Source organism: Palaemon carinicauda, chromosome 7 (genome assembly GCF_036898095.1).
Source record: "Palaemon carinicauda isolate YSFRI2023 chromosome 7, ASM3689809v2, whole genome shotgun sequence".
In the NCBI taxonomy this organism is placed as follows: Eukaryota; Metazoa; Arthropoda; class Malacostraca; order Decapoda; family Palaemonidae; genus Palaemon; species Palaemon carinicauda.
In genome coordinates, this window is record NC_090731.1 from 160,950,132 (window position 1) to 160,973,446 (window position 23,315).

A 23,315-nucleotide genomic window follows, 5' to 3' on the forward strand; every position below is an offset into this window, starting at 1 on the left:
CAAATGAAAAAGTACCTCATTAACTGCTAAACATTATAAAACAAGCATAATGTCATTCCTGAGGTATCTATTTCATTTTATCATCAGTTGTCAAGAAAGTCTCTCTTGCCAGTATTTTTAATGTTTTCTTCTATTTCATTACATTCTTTAATGGAATTTGAAAAAATTATTAAATCGATTTTCAGATTAGCCACTATCAGTAGGCATAGAATTCTACGGTCTCCTTGAAACTGTGTTGTTTTTAATTATATGTTTGAAAATTTCTTTTGAAAAAAGTCTTTTTAATGAAGGAGTTACAGAAAAGATAATGGACAAAATATCTATTTTCTTGGCCGTTTTAACTTGTCTATCAGTAATTAGCTAACAAGACCTGTTAAAAGAATTTTTGAAAATAAACTTCCATATTTCTTCTCAAATGATATAGGCAGTAGCCATTTTGGTCCTTCAACCCCATTGTTTTGGATTTTCAGTTCTGATAATCGCAAAGCTTTGGCCTACATCCTAAATATTTGTGCAGACAAAAGAAGGTTCAAATTCTCTATCATAAAAAAGCAGTATACCCTGAAACTCCTTGTATTTCTACAAATCCTTTTTGAAATGATGTACTGTAATCAATTTATAGTAATTGAAGTTGAATGGTAGCTTGCTTTAAACATCTCTCCAACATTATTTAGTCTGGGAGACTGATATGTTGAAAACATATGATCCCTAGAAGACACCTGGTTTTGAGAGTCTCTGTTAAAGAAATGCTTCTGTCCTCAGAAAAGAGGAAAGCTAGGAGAGGCTTTACCAAGGGAAGGGTCCATTCTTTTAGCCCTTGGAGCACACTTTTGAATTATCAATTTATAAGAAAAAGGGAAGCGCTCACTGTACCAAAGATCTGTTTTCTAACTTTCAAGTTCAGGAAATTCATTATTACACATGCTGTTGTAACTTGGTTGTCAGAAAAAGAGAGCTCAGTGCTTATAAATGGATATTTTACTCCCTCATAGGGTCTCTTAGAATTAGTTAAAATGGCTTTTCTATAACTCATGTAATAGAAAATTGCCCACACGACAAGTGAAGAGAATTGCTGACAAAAATTCCCATTATTTTCCTCTTGTCTGGTACCAAGTGATTTTTGGTCATAACTTCTAGTTGGCAAAGGAATCCTTAGGGTATTTAGAATCATAAAAACTCATCCATGTCAAATTGAATGTGGTAATGTTACTTGTTCCACTAAGAGTGCAAGCCGTGGTACAGGGGTAGTTCGAAATTGAAGTTGGTGGTTTAATTTCACAAACAGAATTCTTGAAATATTCTCCTACATTGTGGTCATCCTTTTGAATTTCTGCTATTTTTCTAATGAAGGAATCCTTCTAAGATACAAGCAAAATAGAAAGAAGAGACTAGAGACAACAGGAAAAGATGATGGTCCTTTTAAGTCTGTTGATTGCTGTCCATATCATAGTACAGTGCCTGCAGTTACACTGTAAAAAACATCTCCCTTTAACAATTAAATGTATCCTAAGTTAAAGAATCTAATGTGACTGAAAATTATAGCCCCACTGGTCAAATGTTTCAAGCCCAAGGTCAGGTCCATTTAGAGGTTCAGGAGTTACACGGATGTGGGTGGACAAGTATCAAATGCATGAAATCCCGTTTAAATGTGGATTAACCATTCAGGGGGACTAGTTAAAGTTCCTTAACTATTATTTACTTCAGTGTTGGCTGCTTTTGAGCTGAAAGGTTGCTTGGTTCAAGAAACGAAGGCTTCCTTGCTTCTGGTTGCTGGCAAAAGTAGAGCTGAAGGCTTACTTGTCTCTGGTTGCTGGTGAAACAGAGCTGGTGACTTACTTGTCTCTGGTTGCTGGTGAAACAGAGCTGGTGACTTACTTGTCTCTGGTTGCTGGTGAAACAGAGCTGGTGGCTTACTTGTCTCTGATTCTTGTGAAACGAGAGCTGAAGGCTTACTTGCTTCTGGTTGCTGGTGAAACTAGAGTTGAAGGTCTCCTTGTCTCTGATTACTGGTGAAACAAGAACTGAAGGCTTATTTGTCTGGTTCTTGTGAGACTAGAGCTGAAGGTTTCCTTTCTTCTGGTCGCTGATGAAACGAAAAAATGGGAAGCATCTTTATCCTCTCCCATCTGTAAGAAAGCAACACCTAAAGTTATACTTGAAGTAATAAGCTATGCAAACACAACAATGAAGTTTTCTGAATTTTAAACTATCAATAGCTCTGTTAAAAAAGTAGTGAATTATTTGCTAACTAGTTAACCTTTGATATTTAACCTGCCAGAGGTATATGGCATGCAACAGTCGGAACTGTTACAATAAAAGTTCAAGTGCTTTCACACTTGTCTGGGCAACTGGAAAGGCAAAAATAAAGCATCAAGTTATATAAGACCAAATACAGCACAACATACTCGGTTTTATAACATGGGAGAGTAAATTGAGACGTACTCTTATATACAGCAAGGGAATTTTGAAACCCATGTTTAATACATGATGGCCTTTTGTCTTTCGTATTTCATGTTATTTAACTGAATCCCTTCCTGTATTTGGTGATATATAACTATGAATACGGATTTATTACTTTTGTCTTTTCTCTCAAGGCATAGATCAAAGTTTTTTTCTAGTAAACAGGGAGTCTGAGAGTGTTATTGAGGGTTAAATAATTATTTGTGGATTTTCAGCATTCACTAGTGTCTCTGTTACCTTACCCCACATATGGTAATGTCTTTTTGTAGTTACTAAACTCTTGAAGAATTATTCAATGGGTGTGCTGCCTATGTTAATATCAGTTGGGCAATTGGTAGTTCAAGAATCATAATTTTTATTATCCTTCATGTTCAAATTAAAGGGCAATACACTAATGACTTCAAAACGTCAACTGGAATAAACAAAAGGTATGAAAAGAAAGAAATATCAAACTTATGACACTTATCTTCATCCTAAGGATGACTCAATGCTGATAGATGAGTCATTTAATTAAGACTGTTGAAATGAACCAGTTGTTATATCTGCTCATGATCATTGATGAAACCACAAATATAAGCGATCATTAGTACACTTCTGTAATAGGTTTGCCACATAACAATTTACTAGGAAGTATGTTGGCATTAAATAAAAACACCTGCAGGAGGTTAGAACTAAGGAATTGGGTGAGTTGTTATTTTGTACTAATGGAAGAGAGATTCAAGGAAACTATACTTGAGCTGAGAGGACAAGGGTTAACATAGAATTGATTGCTTAATACTACTTGTTGCTCTTACCTCAGATATCAGTCATCAGTCTATGCATAATGACACAAGGAAGAATAAGGACAAATTCATAGGCAGTGCTGAGCCTGGTATGGAGCTGGAACTGTTGCATGTACATTTTCGTGTTCTAAGTTTTTTAGTGTAACCTTTCTTAACCGTGTTTAATTTTACAAGTGAGCACGACAGTAATTTTTCTTCTTATTCAAACAGGTTTAGTTCAGGATTTTACAGGTTTGAATACCTAGCTATTAATCAGTTTAGCTTCTAGAATCCCTCTTCAGTAAGTCCATTGAACTACATGACTTGAGGATATAGAGATATTCAGTTAATATTATTTAGTTTGCTTGAGCTTTTATTTTAAACTACCAGACAATGGAAGATTCATTTCCAGTTGTATTTTGCATTTGATTAACAGTGTTGGGTAAGGGCCGCTACAAGAATGAATACTGTTTGATATTTTTATATGTTAAGGTAATATCAGCTTTCTAGGAAATTTATTTGTAACCAAGCTAAAAAAAATTTCTTTCTGTGTGTTAGCTATTATTTTGTGTTGTTTTTCTTTGGATAAACAATCACTTTGTGGCCTGTTTTATGGAAAACTTTCTTTTGTAGGTAATTTAGTTTTATGTAAGTGTTACAGGAGCTTTTGTTTTCAAGTGTGTTTGATTTTTTATTTGATGGTAATCATCAAAAGAGTAATGAGCATAGCTTGTGGGTGACATTAACGTGCTCCCAACTCTGAAATTCATCTTAATACCTACAATAAAGCTTTTGTATATTTTGATTTTTATTATAGTGAGCTTAAACAGTAAGTATTTGGATTAGAAGTAAGATTCAGGATTGGGAGCTATTTTCATATCCTACCATTTTTAACCCACTAACATCTCTTCCTTGAGTTGACTGCGTGCATCATTTGCAGGCTCGTGAATCCATGGGGAACAGAGGCACACAACTTGCGCTTGTGGTGGTGATCGGAAAGTGAGTGAAAGGCTGCTTGCATGTGGCTTGTCATCTGTGTTTGACTTATTATGTTGCTTTTAGGAATCCAGTATTTTAGAAATGTGTACCTGTGTAAATTTTAGATATTATGACTGTGAAGTGTTTGATATTTGTTCTATGCAAGTCATTGATTCATTAGGGTATGAACAGTTCTAAGTGTGCTTCATAGGTAACACATATCCTGGAGAGATGATAATTGCTACAAATAGTGTTTATACTTGATGAAAATGAATTTCAAAGGTAAGTGAACAGGTTGATGAAAAATTCTAATCTGTAATGTACTTTATTTTTATGAAAAAGCAATGTCAGATGGTGTTGTTCTTGTTTCTTATACCAACCAATTATATTGTCAATGATGGTTTATGCAATGAAAACTGCGCGTGAAATGTGTCAAGTAAAAGTGTGAAAGAAATGGAATTTTGATTATAACATTTTTTACTTCTAGTCTGTACTTACCTGATGTTCATATCGCTTCTCCCTGGATGCTTGGTTTCATTGACATTTACCCGGAAAACTAAAAATTCTCATTTTCTTTCCATTTCAAGACTTATGCCTCAACAAAAATAAGGTAACGAGACAATCTAATGATTTATGGCAACCACTGGTGGCTAGTCAAGTCACATATCCTTTGTCTTTTCAATCTCAAAGTCAAAACTATGTACTGTATTCCCTATCCTCTTGACACCACAAGTCAGTGGGGAGGAGGGTTGACATGTTTATGAATACTGTACCAGGTGAATATAGATATATAAAATTTTATTATTAAAACTCCATTGTAAAGGATAACTTTTTTGTTTTTTAACATTTGTGTCTTATTTTGTTTTGCTAGATCCTTGAGAGTGCAAGAAGGGTATTTGACTGCTCAGTTAACTTGAGTGGATTTACCGTCAGCCCAATTTACTGTGGCAAAAATGCTGTTTAGACATTCCCTAGTATTGAGTGGCTGATGTCTGTCTGTACACACACACTTATATATTCCAATTTTTGGAAATTACCCTGAAGAGTTGACTCCTGCAACGTTCATTTTTCAATATTAAACTTACCCGATAATCATGTAGCTGTCAACTCCGTTGCCCGACAGAATTCTATGGAGGGATACGCCAGCTATCACAATACTAGAAGGGGGTGTATTTACCAGCGCCACCTGTGGCCAGGTACTCAAGTACTTCTTGTTGACACCTCCTCAATTATTCCTCTGTCGTGCTTCCGGCAAGACGTTCTGGGATACGCTTATGTTCTTGGAGTATTTTCACGACTTTGGTGAAGTATTTCTCTTTGATTTCGGCTGTCGCTTTACTGGAAACTTCTATATTAGCTTAGTTAGCTTTTGGAATTAATTTGATTAATTTTGGTGACGAGAGAGTATGAACTCTCGTTCACTTTTCAATGGCCGACCCTTCCCTTAGACGGAAGTGTTGGTGTCTAAGAGAGTATAGACTCTCTTTCTTAATTTTGCTTAACAAAAGTTATAGATTTATTTTATATCTCTCCGCCTCTTATAGGCCTCTTCGATTAACTTCCTTTTATTATAAACTCATTAAAATTAATTTTTATATTTGTTTATATTCGACCTTCCTAATAGTAGGCGGTCTTTTACCGAAGTTAATAAACTTTGAGCCCGTCATTTCGGTTTTACCTGTTAACATATTATGCTATTTCCGCCACAGAGTTTGAAAGATTTTCTTTGACAGTCTCGTACTGTTTTCAAAGCTGAACTAACGTTTTGTTTTGTCTCTGCAGTTGTTGACGTTCAGAACGTTCAACTTGCACTCTATCGTTACGATAGAGAAAGAATGTTCACGGTTTCACGTTGCAGTAAGAGTAACCGTGTCTAGCGTTTTGTTTATTCTTTCTTAACTTAATGGTTTTGATCCTAATAAAGGAACTTTTCAGTTTTTTTCCTTTAACAATAATATGTTTTAACGATATATATGATTGGGCTCTTCTCTCAGGTTCTAAGTCAAGAGAGAGAGAGAGAGAGAGAGAGATAGAGACGGAGGGAGAAAGAGGATAAACGTTTCATTCAAGCCTGCCAGGCGTACGAGTAACGTCGTTATCGTTTTTTGCTCTTCTCCCTAGTCTCTTTAGGGGAAGAAACTAAACGTTTCTAGAGTGATCTAGTGTTTAGTCTCTTTCCAACCACTGAATTATCTTTCATTAGATTTTTCTGTTACATTGTAATTCTGTTTTCGCAATTACTAACTTTGAGAAAGGATAGAATTGCGTATTTCAGGTACAAACCACTTAAAGTTTCGAGTTCAGTGAAATAAGTGCAAACAGAAATCAAAGTGATAAGTGATTAGTGCGTGAGGGTACTTTTGTGCGCGCCAGTCGTCCTCCCAGTCCGGGACCTCTTGCAAGCTCCCAAGCCCAGGGGAGAAGCAATGTCGAAGGGCATAAGGGTTCAGCAGGCCTTGATCGGCGCACAGAAGTATTCTCGGTGGTTGTGGGCGTGTCTTACCGAGACCGTCACTCCCACCCGCAGACGATTGAGCCCTTATTTTGCTCGTCTGCAGAAGAGATTAGGGGAGAAAATAAAAGCAGAGTAACGCTGGTCTCAGGTCTCAAGACTTCTTAAACGTTAAGTCCAGACCTATGCCAGACGTACGAAGTTAAAGTTCACAACCCGAATGCAGTCACAACTTTCGGTCTTGATGCGTGAGTGTCGGGCTGAGAGTGTTGCACCTCCTCCTCCGCCTACACTCCCTCCACCTGTTCTCGCTCCGCCTGTGCTCGCCCAGCCTGCACCTGCTCCGCCTGTGCTCGCCCAGCCTGCACCTGCTCCGCCTGGTTGCAGCACCATCTGCCAGGCGTACGATGTTGTGAACTCTACTACAGTCCATGCAAGCACAGCTTTCGGACTTGATGAGTGAGTGTCGGGCTGAGAGTGTTGCTCCTCCGCCTCCGCCTACACTCCCTCCTCCTACACTCGCTCCGCCTGATCACAGTACCATCTGCCAGGCGTACGATGTTGTGGACTCTACTACAGTCCATGCAAGCACAGCTTTCGGACTTGATGAGTGAGTGTCGGGCTGAGAGTGTTGCTCCTCCGCCTCCGCCTACACTCCCTCCTCCTACACTCGCTCCGCCTGATCACAGTACCATCTGCCAGGCGTATGATGTTGTGGACTCTACTACAGTCCATGCAAGCACAGCTTTCGGACTTGATGCGTGAGTGTCGGGCTGAGAGTGTTGCTCCTCCGCCTCCGCCTACACTCCCTCCACCTACACTCGCTCCGCCTGATCGCAGTACCACCTGCCAGCAGTTCCACCTGCCAGGCGTACGATGTTGAGACACGTGCTGAGTTTGCTGTTCCCTGTGGTGTTCAGCCTCCGCCTTTCTTAAGGCAACCTTTACATTGGGATCAGGAGGATTATACCTCTCTTCCTCCGCCTCCACTTGCTGCTCCACCAGTGATGCAACACTCGGTTGAGGTACAACAACCTCTCCCGTCCATGAGTCAGTTTCCTCAGCTCTTGCTGCAGCGAGCTCAACCCTCCATAAGGCAAGCACCACAACACCTTAGCCTTGCGCCTCAGGAGCCTCAGCTTGCGAGACATTTACCTTGTTCTGCGCAGCCTCTTCCTCATCGCGCTCCGCTCACACCACAGGAACTGGAACTTGCTACTCCGCTTCCGCCAACCGCTCAGCAAGCGCAACCCTTGGGTTCAACCACTCATGCTAGGAGTCAGCCTCCTCCACCCATGCGCCTTCCTTCTGCTTGTCTTTTATTCAGCCTTTGCAGACTGAGCCTCAGGTGTTCCCTCATCGGAGTCTTGTAGAGGAAACCACACTATTGTTGTTCCAGCTCGTTCTGACTCTGCTGTTCAGCATACCATGGTTTAAGCCCCATGCAAGCATGCATAAAGCACTCTAGCACTGGTCATGGAATTTCTGAGAAATGTTAAACGCCATGCACACGCTCTGCTTTCCTTTCAGCAGGCTCTGCTTACAGCAGGCTCTGCTTACTACATGCTCAGCATTCAGCATGCTCTGCATTCAGCATGCTCTGCATTCAGCATGCTCTGCATACAACATGCTCTGCATACAGCATGCTCTGCATTCAGCATGCTCTGCATTCAGCATGCTCTGCATACAACATGCTCTACATACAGCATGCTCTGCATACAGCATACTCTGCATACATCATGCTCTGCATACCTTACCGCATGCTTCTCAACACATCTTGGGTTGTTGCCAACTCACTAGACTGTCAAGCAGTTTCATAACGTTGCCTTCTAGTCTGCTGCTTTGCACCAGTGAACCCTCACTCAGAGAACTTAGCTTTTCTAGGATAAGGTCCCTGTAGATGAGAAAGTTCTTTTCTCCCTCCTTCTGATATTCCCTTGAGGACTCTGTCATTTGGAGGGAGCCTTTAGCTGCATAACCTCTTATGGACTTTTATTTAAGCATAACATGCTTACAGGGAAGGTAATGGTTACACTTCAGCCGCTAATCCCGTCTGTTACCACACCTGCTCCCATAGACCTTGAGCTGTGTTGCATGACATGCAGTCCAAGCTTAGTCCTTGTTAGAGGATTTTTTGTTTACGGAGTCAATGTGTCACGGGGAAGACGTTCAACAACCAACAGAAGGGACTTGTTGTGACGCAGTGCGGCAACCTCAGCAACCCGTTAAGGAGTTGTCTGTACGACCCAGACAGTCTAGACAGATTCGGGTTGTCACTGTACTTCCTCGCTTGCCCATGATTGACAGTTTACAGACTGTGCAGCAGTATCATGATCTTGTGTCCGGCTCCGTCAGACGACTGGCTTTTAAGAGCTCCCTCAAGTCATCGCTGTCTGGAGATTTTCAAATGGACTATGGATCTGACCAAGGAACTGGGCCTCCTGGTCAATTTTGAGGAGTCTCAGCTCGTTCCATCCCAGACCATTGTCTCCTTGGGTATGGATCTTCAGAGTCGAGCTTTTCGGACTTGTCCGTCGGCCCCAAGGATCTTCCAAGCCCTAGAATGCATCCAGAGCATGCTGAGAAGGAACCGATGCTTAGTCAGGCAGTGGATGAGTCTAACAGGGGCACTTTCATCGCTGGCCCTGTTCATCGAGTTAGGGAGACTCCACCTCCGCCCCCTTCAGTATCATCTAGCTGCTCACTGGATAAAGGACATGACGCTAGAGACGGGCTCAGTTCCTGTTTCCGAAGAGATGAGGTCTTCTCTAACGTGGTGGAAGAACAGCATTCTTCTCAAGGAAGGTCTACCTTTGGCTGTTCAGACCTCCGACCACCGTCTCTTCTCGGACGCATCGGACACGGGCTGGGGTGCGACACTGGACGGACAGGAATGCTCGGGAACATGGAATCAGGAGCAAAGGACACTTCACATCTATTGCAAGGAGTTGTTGGCAGTTCATTTGGCCTTGATAAACTTCAAGTCCCTCCAGCTTAACAAGGTGGTGGAGGTGAACTCCGACTACACCACAGCCTTGGCTTACATCTCCAAGCAGGGAGGGACTCATTCGAGGAAGTTGTTCGAGATCGCAAGGGACCTCCTCATTTGGTCAAAAGATCGAAAGCTCACGCTGGTAACGAGGCTCATTCAGGGCGATATGAATGTCATGGCAGATCGCCTTAGCCGAAAGGGTCAGGTCTTCCCCACAGAGTGGACCCTTCACAAGAATGTTTGCAGCAGACTTTGGGCCCTGTGGGGTCAGCCAACCATAGATCTATTCGCTACCTCGATGACCAAGAGGCTCCTCTTGTATTGTTCTCCGATTCCAGACCCAGCAGCAGTTCGCGTGGATGCCTTTCTGCTGGATTGGTCCCATCTCAACCTGTATGCATTCCCGCCGTTCAAGATTGTCAACAGGGTACTTCAGAAGTTCGCCTCTCACAAAGGGACACGGCTGACGTTGGTTGCTCCCCTCTGGCCCGCGAGAGAATGGTTCACTGAGGTACTGCAATGGCTGGTCGACGTTCCCAGGACTCTTCCTCCTAGAGTGGACCTTCTGCGTCAACCTCACGTAAAGAAGGTACACCCAACCTCCACGCTCTTCGTCTGACTGCCTTCAGACTATCGAAAGACTCTCAAGAGCTAGAGGCTTTTCGAAGGAGGCAGCCAGAGCGATTGCCAGAGCAAGGACGACATCCACTCTCAGAGTCTATCAGTCTTAATGGGAAGTCTTCCGAAGCTGGTGCAAGGCCAATGCAGTTTTCCTCAACCAGTACCAATGTAACCCAGATTGCTGACTTCCTGTTACATCTAAGGAACATAAGATCCCTATCAGCTCCTACGATCAAGGGTTACAGAAGTTTGTTGGCAGCGGTTTTCCGCCACAGAGGCTTGGATCTTTCCTCCAACAAAGATCTACAGGACCTCCTTAGGTCTTTTGAGACCTCAAAGGAACGTCGGTTGTCCACTCCAGGCTGGAATCTAGACGTGGTCCTAAGGTTCCTAATGTCATCAGGATTTGAACCGCTCCAATCAGCCTCTTTTAAGGACCTCACATTAAAAACTCTTTTCCTCGTGTGCTTAGCAACAGGTAAAAGAGTAAGTGAGATCCACGCCTTCAGCAGGAACATAGGTTTCACATCTGAAACGGCTACATGTTCCTTGCAGCTCGGTTTTTTGGCTAAAAACGAGCTTCCTTCCCGTCCTTGGCCTAAGTCGTTCGAGATCCCAAGCCTGTCCAACATGGTGGGGAACGAACTGGAGAGAGTACTTTGCCCAGTTAGAGCTCTTAAGTACTATCTAAGAAGGTCAAAACCATTACGAGGACAATCAGAAGCCTTATGGTGTGCTATCAAGAAGCCTTCTCTACCAATGTCTAAGAACTCAGTTTCTTACTACATCAGGCTTCTGATTAGAGAAGCAAATTCTCATCTGAAGGAAGAAGACCTTGCTTTGCTGAAGGTAAGGACACATGAAGTGAGAGCTGTGGCTACTTCAGTGGCCTTCAAACAGAACCGTTCTCTGCAGAGTGTTATGGATGCAACCTATTGGAGAAACAAGTCAGTGTTCGCATCATTCTATCTCAAAGATGTCCAGTCTCTTTACGAGTACTGCTACACCCTGGGTCCATTCGTAGCAACGAATGCAGTAGTAGGCGAGGGCTCAGCCACTACATTCCCATAATCCCATAACTTTTTAACCTTTCTCTTGAATACTTTTTATGGGTTGTACGGTCGGCTAAGAAGCCTTCCACATCCTTGTTGATTTGGCGGGTGGTCAATTCTTTCTTGAGAAGCGCCAAGGTTAAAGGTTGTGATGAGGTCCTTTAGTATGGGTTGCAGCCCTGTATACTTTAGCACCTTTGAGTTGATTCAGCCTCCCAAGAGGAACGCTGCGCTCAGTAAGGAAGACGATCTTATTAAAGGCAGAGTAACGGTTCAAGTCGACTTCCTTACCAGGTACTTATTATTTCATTGTTATTGTGGATAACTGATTATATGAAATATGGGATACTTAGCTATCCTTTAATCTTGTACACTGGTTTTCACCCACCCCCCTGGGTGTGAATCAGCTACATGATTATCGGGTAAGTTTAATATTGAAAAATGTTATTTTTATTAATAAAATAAATTTTTGAATATACTTACCCGATAATCATGATTTAATCGACCCTCCCTTCCTCCCCATAGAGAACCAGTGGACCGAGGAATAATTGAGGAGGTGTCAACAAGAAGTACTTGAGTACCTGGCCACAGGTGGCGCTGGTAAATACACCCCCTTCTAGTATTGTGATAGCTGGCGTATCCCTCCATAGAATTCTGTCGGGCAACGGAGTTGACAGCTACATGATTATCGGGTAAGTATATTCAAAAATTTATTTTATTAATAAAAATAACATTTCTCTAACAGATGTAAAAGATCTGAGGAGAAGATCTAAACTTGTTCCCTATCCTTCCTATAAATCATCTGCAAATTGAGAAAAGTTTGGATCTTTATTTCCAAGGAAACTGCCTGAAATTGTCCCACTAACTCAGCAGTTGAAATTGGTTTTTGATCACTTGAATTGAGATTGTATCCAGATTGACTATTCTGTCCTAGTGCAGATTGAGAGGAAATTGGTAAAATCCTCTTCTTCAGTCATCCCATTGGAATGAATTTCTCTTCGGGAAGTCATGGTCCCTAGAGGTCTCATGCCCTTCTAACTTGAATTTCAACCTTTTGTACAGCAGAAGAAAAGACTGAATTCTTTTCTCTGACAAAATAAAACCTGAAAAGGGAATTGTTGCTATTATATAATCTGAGTTGAAACCAGAAGGAATTTCTTAAATATACCAGATCTCGAACTGTTCGAGTAACCTGAGCAGCCACACTTGCTGATCCTGAATCCTTTCCAATGAATCACTAAAAAATAGCCAATCCTCTAGGTATGAAAGAACTCTTACCCACAGAACCCTTTACCATTTTGAAATAGGGTGAATAACACTTAAGAGACTGTCCTGAGACCAAAACATAGGCACTTTAATCTGTAAACATTCGATTCATTGATGAACGAATGCATTTTTAGAATAGAGATGAATAGGATGTGAAAAAATACCTCTGAGAGGTATATGTATTAAAACATCCAATCTTCTTTCTTTATCGCTTCTAAAACTGTCGAGGAAGTTTCCATGGAAAACTTAGTGAGAAATTTAAACTTGCTGAAGGTTGAGACATCTGAAACTGGTCTTCTAACCCCTTAAGCTTTGGGGACTTGGAATAACCTGTTGAAAAACTTCCAGAAAAGGTTTAAGAACTCTTCATTCGCATTTTTTTGAAAAGTCATAATTTCTAGTCCCCAAATCTGTGCTGTTGCTGTATTTTTTAGATAACTTGAAAATTTGATTGGTTCTTGGACTAAAGAGGAATGAAGTCTAGAGAAATTAGGTAGCCTTTAATTACAGCTAGCACCCATGGATCTTGATGAAGGCTCTCCTAAATGGGATAAAAGTTGAAAAGTCTTTCTCCTACTGGAATTTCCAGGGAAGGACCATCATAGCGTTCTCTAATAAGATCTTCGATTCGAGCTGGCAACTCATATAGAATGTCGAGTATGGGATCTTGTTGTTCTACTAATAATACTAAAGGAATTCTTTGGTGACTACTTCATCAATCCTATTTACATCTAAATCAGGAATCAAAATAAGGGATGAATTGAGATATCAATTTATCAATTATATCCAGAATGAAAACAGGAAATTGAGGCATATAAATAGTCGTGGGAGAGGCAACTCTAAAGACTAGGAAGAATAAACAGCATCACAACTTACCTTGAGCAACTTTTTTGGAAAATTTTCAGTGATAATTTCCTCTCTGGAAAAGAGATACCTTACAATAGTTGCACTTCTCCTTGGGTTTTTTCATCTACCTCCTCCTTTTTAAAAGGATAAACCGAGACACTACCTAATGGTTTTCTTGGTTATTTACACTTTTGCACGGGAGCGGCTGCACATTTGTTTTCCAAGGTATTTGTTTCAGCAGTTGAGATACTACCACATATATTTACCTCGTAAAGATTTAACCTATGATGAGCAAGTGGCCGAGAATGCAAGTGGATGATGCGCATTGCCATCCAAACATGATGCAACTGATCAGCTTTTGCCAAAACTTTTTCTGATACATTTACTCTTGAGGGTATTATACAATATGACACGTATGAAATACAATACGGTGTTGCTATAAAGCATTTAATTAAAAAAGTGAAGTGATGTTAGGATTTATGCTACCAACTCTGTCTTCTGCCTCACAATCTAGTTGTCTAAAAAAGCGGCTGGGATTGCGGGAATGTAAAGGTTGCTGTGCAGAAGGGTCTAAAGTCAATACAAAATTTGAGGCTCTGTAAGCGGATCTCAAATATATAAAGCACTGTGCATCATCAGAACATTTACTAAATTGAATACCAGTACCACTAGACCCAACTTTAGAAGTCAGACTAGTGTATGGAATAGGACAGGTTAGTTAGAATTACTGCCTTTAATTAATTACCTACTGACTTAGAGATTTCACAAAAGAAGCTAAAGAGATTTTGAAGCTCGTCACCATCAAAACTTGATTCACCAAGTGGTGTATTTGAGTTCAGTGCTGGCGTGTCATTATCATCATCATCCCTGCGATAATCAACTAGCGTAGTCTTCTCTGGATATCCCCCTGAACTAAAAGCAAGCTTCATTCTGCGCTCTGGGTCGGCAACCATAGAAATATACCTGCCCATAAGAGGAACAGTAATGCCTTCTCACTCCTCACAACAGCACCACACATCACAATACTGTACTATCCGACACTAGATACAAAGGAAATTCCAATTATGAAAGCCCAGAAATATATCCGGTGATCAATTTACGTAGGAGTTGCTAAAAATTTCAGAAGGGGGCATTTTTAGACCCTTAAAAAAAACCTAAATTTAAAAAATCCGGAAATAGGGAATGTCGACAATCTGAAGTCAACACAGACTGAAAAGACTAAGGATCTGTGGCTTGACAAGTCATCTGTGATTGTAATTGACCTGTAGATTGTCTCATTACTTTACTAGAGGCATAAGTCTATTGAAAGAAAAGAAAACAAGAAACATTCTAGTTTTAGTGATAAATGGTGATAAAACTGAGCTTCCTTAGAGAAGCAAAAGGAACATCAGGGAAGGTTGATAGAAATATTTTTTTGTGATTCAATTTATTGAGATTTTGTAATGATTTTCAAAAATTTTTTATATTGAATGATAAATAATGAGGCAGTGTCAGATGAGAAGTTAATTTCTTAAAATATGAAAACAAATAAAAAGAAACGTATTTGGTAGATTACTGTAGTTGATATCAAGAAAGAAAGAGATGTATATTTTATTCGTCATCCTTCACTCATAGTCTTTAATGCAATATAGACATGCATGGACATTGCATTTCAAATGCATTTTGGCTGCTACTTTCTAATAAGCAAGGATTGTATTACGTTTTACTTAGGGTTTTAATGTCTTGTATTTTACGTATTCAATAACTATGGTAATCTATTTTTTTTTTAATTATTCTAGTTAATGTTATTTTGTATACCAAATAGGTTTTCATTAGTGTTGTTTATCCATGATTTTCTTTTAACATACTGTACCTTGAAGGCAAACAACCAACTCTTTAGCCATGGTGACTATTTACTAAGTGCTGTATAAGAACTTCAGTACTAAAACCTGTATTGTTAATAGGTTACATCATAGCACACAAGCTCCATGCAATACAAGCTCTTAACAAATTTGATCAATAACTAGAACAAGTAACTCAAGTTGGTAATTTCTATTGTGTGAAATTAATTTATAACACTGCACAATGTCATCAGTTGACCTCTGTATGTGATTAACAGATTTTAATGGAATGTTTTATATTGATTTGAGGAAGCATTACCATGTCATAACAATTCACATTCAAATCATGTCAAATAATTCTATCTTACACTGTGACTATAGTAAACTGATAAATACAGTAGATATAGAACATGTTCTTTCCCGGCCGATGTTCTGAGGAGCATTTTTGATGAAATTTGAACTGAAACCTGACACCTTTATCTTTTAAAGAAATCAACTTTTCAAGTGCAGATTTTGTCTAGGGCTTTTGACTTGTAGGACTTAGGATTTCTTGCACTTGGGAAGTGTAATTCAAGTGAATTTTTTATTTGTTTTGTATAAAAACACTGCTTTTGCACAAGACATTGGAGAAACCTACTATTAATGCAAAATGTAGGCAAATGGGACTGATGAAAGGCTGTTGAATCTCTTCAAGGCCACATGAATAATGACTTCTATTGACTGTGCCCTTTCTTCACTGGAATACTGTATCCTCTTCAAGTCTGATAGCATGAAAATTCAAGGAGAAATATACGACAAGGGATCTTATTCTTACCCACATACGTGATCTATAAGGACTTGATACAGTGAAGCAGCGGCCCGCAAAATTGAAATAAACTCTAATCACAATTCTGCGTGAATGATTAAGATTTGACATGTGCCCATCCACATGGAGACGCATGAATCGGTGAGATGTTTTATCAGGAGGGAGCCAAAATCTTGGCTTCTCTTTACCTGTGGGGTGCTTACTTCCAAGTCCCCATACAACCTTCATCAAGAAAATATCTTCACTCCTTCTGGAACCTGGCAGTGGTACCCTAGGTATTTATGGATATACTGGCATCATTGTCTTATAAGATGAGATAGTCCTCGCATCTTTCAGCCAAGCGGTTATCAGGGACTTGGTAACTTTGTTGGACTTTTAATAGATTAATCCAAATCAGGCTTGTTACTTTCCACTTGTCTTATATGGGTATGGAGATTGACACTGTGTAGGGAATAGTGAAGGTCTCAAGAGACAGATTCAAGATGTTCAGGCCTACTTTCCCTTCTCAAATTCTCATTTATGACTGCAAAGAGGTGGCCGATATTGATAGGGCATCTAGTTTCTTTTTAGAATCTGTTTCCCTTTAAACAGGTTTATATATGAACTCCCCAACTGCCAAAGAACTGGAAGGAAATATCCATCGCAGACATTTCAATTACATTATCAAAGGAGGTTTTGTTAAATATCCTGTAGAGTCAAGTATCGCGTGGTTCTAAAGGATGCACTTTTAATTATGGCCAACCCAGGGATTTTACTATACACAAACAATTTCAAAGAGGTTGGAACTGCACACGCCAGACCTACAAGAAGGAAGTTAAGGGATGATGGGGGAAATCTCATGATGCATAATTGCCTTAAAGCTCTGTGCCATTTTGTTAGACTAAGTACTGTATTCTACACATTGTGGCTTTTAAATGTCTGAATCATGATGGAAAATATTGCTGCCTTGGTGTACCTCGAGGATAACAAAAACACCCAGTCAAAAAGACATGGAAAACTGAGGTAGAGTTCTTCATGTGAGCAGAAGAGTAAGATGTGACAATCACCCCTATGTTTGTGCCAGGGTCGCAAAATTATTGCAGATCCCTTAACCATTTACTGAGGCCAATAGCTGTCAATTTACAATCTTTGAGTCATGTATAGAATATAGAATTATATTCTTATTGCTGGTCTGTTATGTTAGCATATATTATTCAGAGCCCCTTACCCAGAATTTTTATAAAAAAAAAAGAACATAAAGAAAAAGATAAATCTTGAGATTTTTCTGTAATTCAGATAAGAAATATATGAAAGGGGATTTGTCCAAAATTGGAATGTTGGGGAATTGGGCCCAAGGGAAAGAAAAGTGAAAAGACAATGTTTAATAAGACTGGAAAGGCAGATTGTATTTGGGATGAGTGAAAGGGGTAGAGTTAAGAAGGGGATGGTAGTGTATTTAGTATCAGGAAGCCTGAGGATTGTTTTGGGGGGGATTCTATTGGAAGAATGACTATGAAAGGAGTAGAACATTTTGTTAGAATGTATATGATCTAGGAATAAAAGAGAATCTTATTGGAAGAGTGAATCTATGCCTCATTGGGTTTTAGAGAATATTAAACAGTAGGTTTGCTGTGTGCTTTTAATACAGAGGTAAGTGACAGAGAATGAGTATTTAGTTGGTATAAAGTTTGTTGAGTGAATTAGAATGGAGAAAATTTTGTGAAAATACTTTTAGAAAGAGGCCCTCAACTTTCCCAGACATTCAAGCGCTCAAGAATATTATCCCTACTCTCCTCATTGCTGTTGGGTTTGGGGAGACGTTTCCACACATGCGCACTACAGGAAACATGATCATCTCTCTCCTCGTGGCTCATGGGCCCGGTGAGACATTCCCACTTGTACATGCAATCAAGAACCAATAATCTGTCTCCACGCTCGTACGAGCCCTGAGACGTTCCCACGTGTATGCAAGATGTAGACCTAGTGATCGGTCTGTATGCAATTATAAGTGATGTAACATTTCCACTCATACGAGCAATCAGGAATTAGTGATCGCTCTTCATGCTCATACGAGTGCCGAGACATTCCCATGCTAACAAGTGAATGGGAGTATGATCCTTGGTCTCCCGGTGATTGTTCTCCTCGTTACTCCCAGGCCAGGGGAGAAGCTTCAATATGTACTGTATGTGCAGTTGGGAGCATGATCACTTGTCACCTGGCAACTTCTTACGTACATACAGGGAAATTCCTATGCGCAATCAGGAGGCGAGACCAGTCCACCACCTTAAACCATTCTCATCTTGACTTATACAAGTACTAAGACTCTCCTATATGTACATGCAGTAGGGAGCAAGGTCATGTTACCTGGTAAGATCCATACATGGAGCATACATACTAAACAGGATCTTGATCACTTGTACAATTCTCGAGTGGAAGAGCACACAGTACTAATGTTTTATATGGTGTGAGTGCTAGACAGATGTGTCTCTGATGTGGACCATGATCGTTTGTAACTTCGTCCACCATTGGCCTCTTCTAGGTACAAACCCGGGTTCATTCTCGGCTCAGGGAGTGTGTACTCTAAGAGGAAAGACAGATCTTCACGAAGCACCAGGCCAATTTCTTGGGAAAGGATACACAGTGTCATCCCTTTCTTTGTTGTTTGATGGTGATAGGATTAGCTCCATACATAGAACGAGACTGCTCACGGCCCGATTTATCATTTCCTACCATTTTTATATTTCCGAATCTGTAATTTGGGTAGAAGGAACAATTCCAAGAGCCTCGAGAGTCTGAGTAGGTTAGACAACCTAGGTGGCTGGCCACAGTTACTGAAAATCCTGACTATTGTTAGGTACTTCTACTTCCTACATGGTTTTGAACCTTCCTGTTAAGTCTGGGGCTTGCTCCACAGGGTGAGTGTTAAATCTACAGATCTGAAATACAGTACTGTACTCACTTCACTCTGGGCAATCTACAAGTCTTCCCTTTTTCCATCAATATTCAGGTTTGGGATCTTTTTCCTCTGACCATGGCCAACATTTGGAAGGGATATCAGCATTATTGGCTGTTACAGAGACAAAGGTTGCCCCTCCATTTTGATACTGGACCAGGACTCCTGGTTGGGTTGGATAAGAGAAGCTGCCCTGGTATCAGCCTCACTAGCAATCAGCAACAAGAACTGCATAGTTATTTTCATGCACTTTCTTTAGTGATATATATCTCTTATCATATAGTGTACAATTACCATATTTTTCCACATATAAGACAACCTTTAAGTCTTAATATTACTCTTTAAAAATCAATTGAATTCTTAGTGGTGTTTATCGGTAGGCTAACCTTGAACTTGGTGTAATAACCTCTGACATACATGAAAATATTCACATTATGAAATAAAGTAATGATAGAGGTAATAAAACCATGTTTGCCTTATATATAATTGGCATATAATAAATTGTCTATTCAAGGAATACAGTACAGTAGCTCCATATCCATGAAATCAATATTTTTCTTTGAATCCAGCTGAGAAAATGTAAACATCTTCAACTGATTTTGTAATCAGCTGATCCAAGCTACCACTCCCAAGGATATGCGCTCACATGAATAACAAAAAGTATTCTTGATATAATTTCCAAACTTATCCAAAAGGTATTGGTATCATTAGTTATCATTTGGATGTGGAAATGTGTAAATATCATCTATACACAACCAAAATTTGATAAGACACTTGTTGCTGCAAAAGCTAGCCTTAACACAGCAATCCTCATATACTACAGATATGAGGTAATTCATTAAAATTTACCCTAATCTTTTACCTTGTCTAATATAAAAGTCGTCTTATACACAACTATATGGTATGCCTACTAAGCACCTAAGTGGATCATATATTAGTGAATAAAAATTACAAAAAAATAGCTCAGCATAGAAGGTAAAGATATTTCATATGATCTCTCAACTTACTTTGTCTATGATTTTACCAATCATCAAAAAAAAAATATGATAAGGGAGGTTGTAAAATCATTTGCTTCCTTACAATATCAGTACTGAACTCCTTATAATTTGTAATGCCAGATTTTGCAGGTGTTTAGGTGCAGTGGTATATGTTTTTATCATTACCCAAGTAGTGGTTCTCGAGTAATTGCATAGCTGTCTAATAACTGGTAGACTACAGTACACACACACATGCCGCCCACCACACACATATATATAGATATGTGTGTGTGTATATATATATATATATATATATATATATATACCTGTATATATATACAGTATATATATATATATATATATATATATATATATATATATATATATATATGTATATATATACAGTATTTATATTTATATATATATATATATATATATATATATATATATATATATATATATATATATATATATATATATATATACACACACACACACTGTATATTGTATAGGTTGACTTATAGTTTTCACTTTCCACCATCAGTCTTGAAATTTTTCTTTGTATGAGATGCAACTGTACTGCATTCATCTGCATATTTCTTACAATTGTGGAGGATTATTATATTTTGTTGTTGTGCTTAATTGTTTATCAATATTTTCAGTGAAAATTAAATTTTGGATACACTATTATTGAATGATTTTTTGTATTTGTAGTTCATGTTGACAAATTAGATAATTGATTTAATGAATACTATCATCATTTCCTAATAACCTTGAATTGATTTTATACAAATATATTTTTTAAATAAATTGTAAGTTTGTAACTCTCCTTATGAAAAATTTTAGCCTTCTCTCATTGTTAAATTTCATGAATACGTATTCTAAAGAAGAGCAGTTTGATTGTGCTTTTTATGAATGTGACCTTTTTCTATTGGGACCAATGCAGTGTAATGTTTTGCTTTTATTATGGATTCTTTTATACAAGTTTTGGTGATGATTTATTGTAGTAGTGTCATGTCACTCGTATCAAAGTTTGTTATGCTTTAGTGATTGGGGTTTGTGAAATGTCGGTTCAGAATAGCAGAGGAAATTTGGTATTGCCTACACTGCTTGTGAAGTGCTTTATAAACTGCGTGAAAGATTCTTTTCAGCTCCAGCTGCATTGCTTTTCATGTTTTACATTTCACCCATTTCATTTGTTCATTTCCTGCATAGCTGACCAACTTCGCAAACTTCTTTCACTGTCAGTGTTCATATTTCATCTCATCTTGAAAACAACCCTTATAGCCAGCTTTGCGTGTCTAAGTATTCCTCAACATTATTGCTAAACTAGTTATGATGATGAGAAAATGCACAGAAAAAACAGATTGGTTTTTAAAGTGTTTTAGGATTTATATATTCATTTTTGTATGCATCAATACGGTTTGATTATCTTTTTATTACCTCTGACATTGTTAGATGAATAATTGGTTTTAAGTATTTTATACATTAGAACAATCCAAAAACTTACTACTGTATGTACAAAATATTTTGGAAGATGTACTCTTCAGTTGAACTTAATACTGGTATTGACAATTATGACATTTATTGCATTATCTAGAACAAATGCACTTACATTTAAAGTAAAATCATATCTGAAGTAACCTATAGCTGTAGTTTGCTTATAGTTAAAGATTTTAAAAAGTTAAGGATTTATCTAGCAAAAGCATTCCATGTGTAATAGATTAATAATCATTTTTTTTTTCAGAGGAGGACCCGGATGGAAGACGTAAGAGGCGTTTGTAGTGCATAACAAAATGCTATCTTTGAAGGCATAATGTTGGACTTTTTACTCGTAAAATATATATTGTTGCCAAAAGTACGGAGCAGTTTTTAAAGGGATAAAGATTGGTGCATTATGAATGGAACAAGTATATTAAGATTTCAGGAATATTTTATACATTCTCATGTGTGGAATAAACCAGCAAGATTCAAACTAATATTTAACTACTTCAATCAGTGGAAAGATAGGCTTCTGCAAGCTATGAGAGATTTATTCTTGAAAAGGGTAAGGTCTCTCAGTTTTACAGTTTACAAAATTGTCTTGTATGCAACCCTGCCTTATACTATGTTCTTGGTAGAATCTACTGGTCACATTCTTTAGTGCTATATAAATATACCCAGTTTACTAATTACTTGGATTTTAATTTTACACTTATAATTTTATAGTCTTTTTAAATCAATGTTTTATAATGCAAAACCATGGTTTTTCAATAAACAAATCCATTCTTTATGAGTTGCCTTTGTCATGAAATTATCTCTATTTACATCTATAACCCCCCCCTTCCTCCCACTATCAGGCATGACCTGATTAATGTCCCTCGAAGGATTAAACATACCATTGTTCCTTTCTGATTAGTAGACTTTTGTATTGAAAGTCTGGTTTTGTAATGAATTGTAGAAATATCACTTACCTTTTAGGTTTGGAAAATGAAAGCTATACTAATCAGGGAGAATACGAGCTGTAGTCAGGAGACATAATTTATAACACTAATTGGATGCAGGGCCATTGTGGCTTTTGCCTTTCGTGATGGAAACAGAAAACAAAGTTATTGCTCATTTACTCACCTTTGAGGGGGCATGTCATTCCTGAACTCTTCTGAGGTTCCATAGAGAGAGGAGTAGATTGGGGTAAAGAAAGTATGGGATAAATCCCAACCTGCTCCTTGTATAGCTCGACTAGATTTGTCATGCTCATTTTACCCATGGAATATTTTATGAATAACACACATGAAGAAAATGCTGGTAAACAGTGACAAACACTTTATGTGAATGTCCAAACTTCAACTAAAGTAAAGTGTCAACTTTGGGAATGAATAAATCGATTAAATTTTGACTGAATCTTCAACTTTTACCAATACCGTACTCTCCATAATATGATAAGTTGTGTAGATTTTTGTTAATTGTTATTTCATAATTTTTTATTCTTATTACCTGTATTTCTGTGGATGGTAAGTAGTTGAGTTAGGGTATAGTACATATAGTTATTAACTTACAAGATAACTTGTTTCAGAGCCACTTCCACAGAGTTTAAGGACCTCGGCACATCCTTGACTAGTTTTAGCAAGTCTGGGAACCATTCCTGTTGATGCCACTAATGGGAAAGTGTACACCTCTGGAACATTTTGTCTGTGGACAAAACTCTGATCCAGTTTTGGAGTCCATAGATGGGCACTCTGTGATTTGGAACGTTACAATCATGTTCCCCGTTGGGATTTTTTACACCTGCTACAGAGCCTTACAGAAGTCTGCATTAAGGTTTGACAGTACCAGCAAAACTTGGTTCATTTAAGGAATCTGCAACGACATTGCTG

At 38.7% G+C, this 23,315-nt stretch overlaps 1 protein-coding gene across 4 annotated transcripts in view; it reads left to right on the plus strand.

The window, feature by feature from the left end:
• Window positions 1-22,136, plus strand: part of LOC137644107 (nuclear pore complex protein Nup58-like) — a 129,698-nt gene extending 107,562 nt beyond the window's left edge. For 3 of the 4 annotated variants that reach the window (XM_068377057.1, XM_068377055.1, XM_068377056.1), the window contains exon 14: window positions 21,710-22,136. In XM_068377057.1, the coding sequence (XP_068233158.1) occupies window positions 21,710-21,747 (38 nt within the window). In that variant the 3' untranslated portion in view covers window positions 21,748-22,136. Of the gene's footprint in view, window positions 1-4,161; window positions 4,221-21,709 lie in introns of all 4 variants that reach the window. The other variant, XR_011045130.1, reaches the window with a different exon arrangement.
• Window positions 22,137-23,315: the final 1,179 nt, after the last annotated feature.